Below are 2500 nucleotides of genomic sequence, written 5' to 3'. Positions count from 1 at the left end.
CGACTCACCCGCGTGCTGAACCATGTGAACAGCCTGTGTAGGTTTGTGCGTATTATCCATCCCCTGACGGAAGGCACTGCATGCTTGGCGAGACGAGACTTTGCTGATGTGTGGAATGTTAGTGTGATTGCGTCGAGTGTACGGTGACACGTTAATCCAGTAGTGACCATAACAACAACAACAACAACAACAACAACAACAACAATAATAATAATAACAGCAACAGGAACAACGACAAGGACGAAGACGACGAGCAGTGTTTTGGCCGAGCGACGTGACTGAGTTCCTGCCGAGGGTGAAGGCACGGACCTAAGAGGCACCATGGCAGGGCCCCGAGGCATGCAGAGAGTCTTCCTGGCGGCGGCGGCGGCGTGCGTGATGGCAGCAGGGGGCGCGACGGGGTGGGGATCTTGGAAGGACAGGACAGCGCCAATCCCGTCTAAGTGCTTCCTCCCGCCTGAAACAGGACTTTGCCGTGGTTTCTTCCCGTCCTACTTCTACAACCCTGAGATCGGCAATTGCGACTGCTTCGTGTACGGGGGCTGTGGCGGCAACAACAACAACTTCCTCACCAGGGAAGATTGTGCCAAAGAGTGCAGAGTGCAACACACCATCATCACGCCCAAGTGCAGGGACCTTTTCGACGAGCAGGATTTCGTTCCCCAGTCATCGCCACCTGATCAGCGCCCGCTACACCACCCTCCACACCACCCGCCACACCACCCACCCCAGCATCCGTCACACCCACCTCAAGCTACACAACACCCGCCACTCGCCACCCAGCACCCGCCCCTCGCTACCCAGCACCCGCCCCTGGCCACCCAGCACCCGCCCCTTGCCACACAGCACCCACCCCTCGCCACCCAGCACCCGCCCCTCGCCACCCAGCACCCTCCACAGGCCACACAGCACCCGCCCCTCGCCACACATCCATGGCAGGCCACAGCAGTGATCAGCGGTCCCACACCACACACAGTCCAGCCTGTCTATTCATTTCCAGGAAAATATTGACCTCGAACCATGATAATCTCCTCAACTAAATCATTCACCAATGTTCTGAAGCTTCTTGTTCTCCTGTAGAGTTGAAATAAAATGTAATTGGATTGGACGTTTACGTGCAGTGTTTTATTTATTTTATTTTATTTATTTTATTATCTTTATTTATTTTTATTTTTTTCATCAACTTTGGGATTTTCTAAACAGTTAATTTTCTTGTCCTTTATACTCATATGAATGTGTTAGAAGCATTTTGTGGCACACCAAGGCCGTCAGGTGGCGTGTAGCAATAAACATGAACAGCAGATCTTCTATATCCTGCATGTGTGTCTTGCATTGAAATTCAATTGCTTCCTTTTCCCTTTTGTCTATCCGGAACTTGACAGAAGTATCTCCTGCCGCCACATGAAGGTCAAGGTGACAGTGGCACGTGATGTCTTCTGTATCTTGTCTGTCTCGCATTAACATCCATTCATTTCCTTTTCCTTTTGCGTTCTCTGCATTCCTTAAGAGTATCCATCACTTGTATCACACTAAGGCCATCTGGCGATGTAATGAACGCAGATGGTATGTCTTATGTATCCTGTGGGTGTCAACACTCGTGGGCACTGTGGCATCAGGAATTCCTTGACCACCAACACCACCGCCCCCACCACCACCACCACCACATTTCCGCACACGCCCGAGCTGCAAGCAATGCGTGGCCTTCGTGGGTCTCCTGACACACCCAGACGGTCCGCTAATTAATAAAAGTCATTGTACTTTCTTTATCTCTATGTTCTGTCTCATGATAACAATGTCTCGTTAGGACTTATTTATGCCCCCATACAAGGTCGTGTATAGTGCAGTTCGCCTGTGTCCGTTGTGAAATACGCATCCTGTCATTATATTCTAAGCTAGAGTCTCTTTTTTTATGTATCAGGGAGATCAGCCAAGGGCAAAAGAATTAATAAAAAAGCCCGCTTAAGTGGTTTTCCCGAGCAGAAAACAGCATCAGGAGAACCATGAGGGAAGCAATTTAAAGTTTCAGAGGCGTGTCGACACTCATCTTTCAAGGCAATTCAAGTCGTAGCAGAACGGTATGCAGAAACAGGAGGGTTCCAGGGTATACTAGTAAAAGGAGGAAAGAGTAATTAACTCTTGGATTAATAAGGTGGACAGAATCGGGTGAGAATAAGTAGAAAGTCTGGTGCAGCGAGGCCGTTGAAGGGAGGAGGCATGTACATGGCAAGTTCGGAGGAACAGGAAATAACGGTAGAAGACATTAAGAGATTCAGCTTTGCTGTGGTGAGTGAGTCAAGACAGTCTGTTGAATGGGAGGAGTTTGTAGAAGAGACAAAAAGCTTTTGACTTCAGCCTGCTTAGGAGAGCTGTGTGCTGTATGAATTGAATCTCCCTATATGTGGGAACATTACTCCATACACGGGTGGGTAAGGCTCCTGTATAGGGTAAGCAACTGGAACGAGGAAAAGTATATATTGGCGGAGGCGACACAAAACACCTA

General features: G+C 49.2%; 1 protein-coding gene across 3 annotated transcripts in view; it reads left to right on the top strand.

The window, feature by feature from the left end:
- Positions 1-1114, top strand: part of LOC135090082 (uncharacterized) — a 1234-nt gene extending 120 nt beyond the window's left edge. Inside the window, exons 1-2 of one of the 3 annotated variants that reach the window (XM_063986388.1) lie at positions 1-37; positions 221-1114. The exon at positions 1-37 is cut by the window's left edge and continues 120 nt beyond it. In XM_063986388.1, the coding sequence (XP_063842458.1) occupies positions 322-1011 (690 nt within the window). In that variant the 5' untranslated portion in view covers positions 1-37; positions 221-321 and the 3' untranslated portion in view covers positions 1012-1114. Of the gene's footprint in view, positions 46-220 lie in introns of all 3 variants that reach the window. The other 2 variants (XM_063986390.1, XM_063986389.1) reach the window with 2 other exon arrangements.
- Positions 1115-2500: the final 1386 nt, after the last annotated feature.

The sequence above is a fragment of the Scylla paramamosain genome, chromosome 34 (assembly GCF_035594125.1).
Source record: "Scylla paramamosain isolate STU-SP2022 chromosome 34, ASM3559412v1, whole genome shotgun sequence".
In the NCBI taxonomy this organism is placed as follows: domain Eukaryota; kingdom Metazoa; phylum Arthropoda; class Malacostraca; order Decapoda; family Portunidae; genus Scylla; species Scylla paramamosain.
Note: the sequence above shows the minus strand (reverse complement) of the source record. Positions and strands in the feature narration are given on the sequence as shown.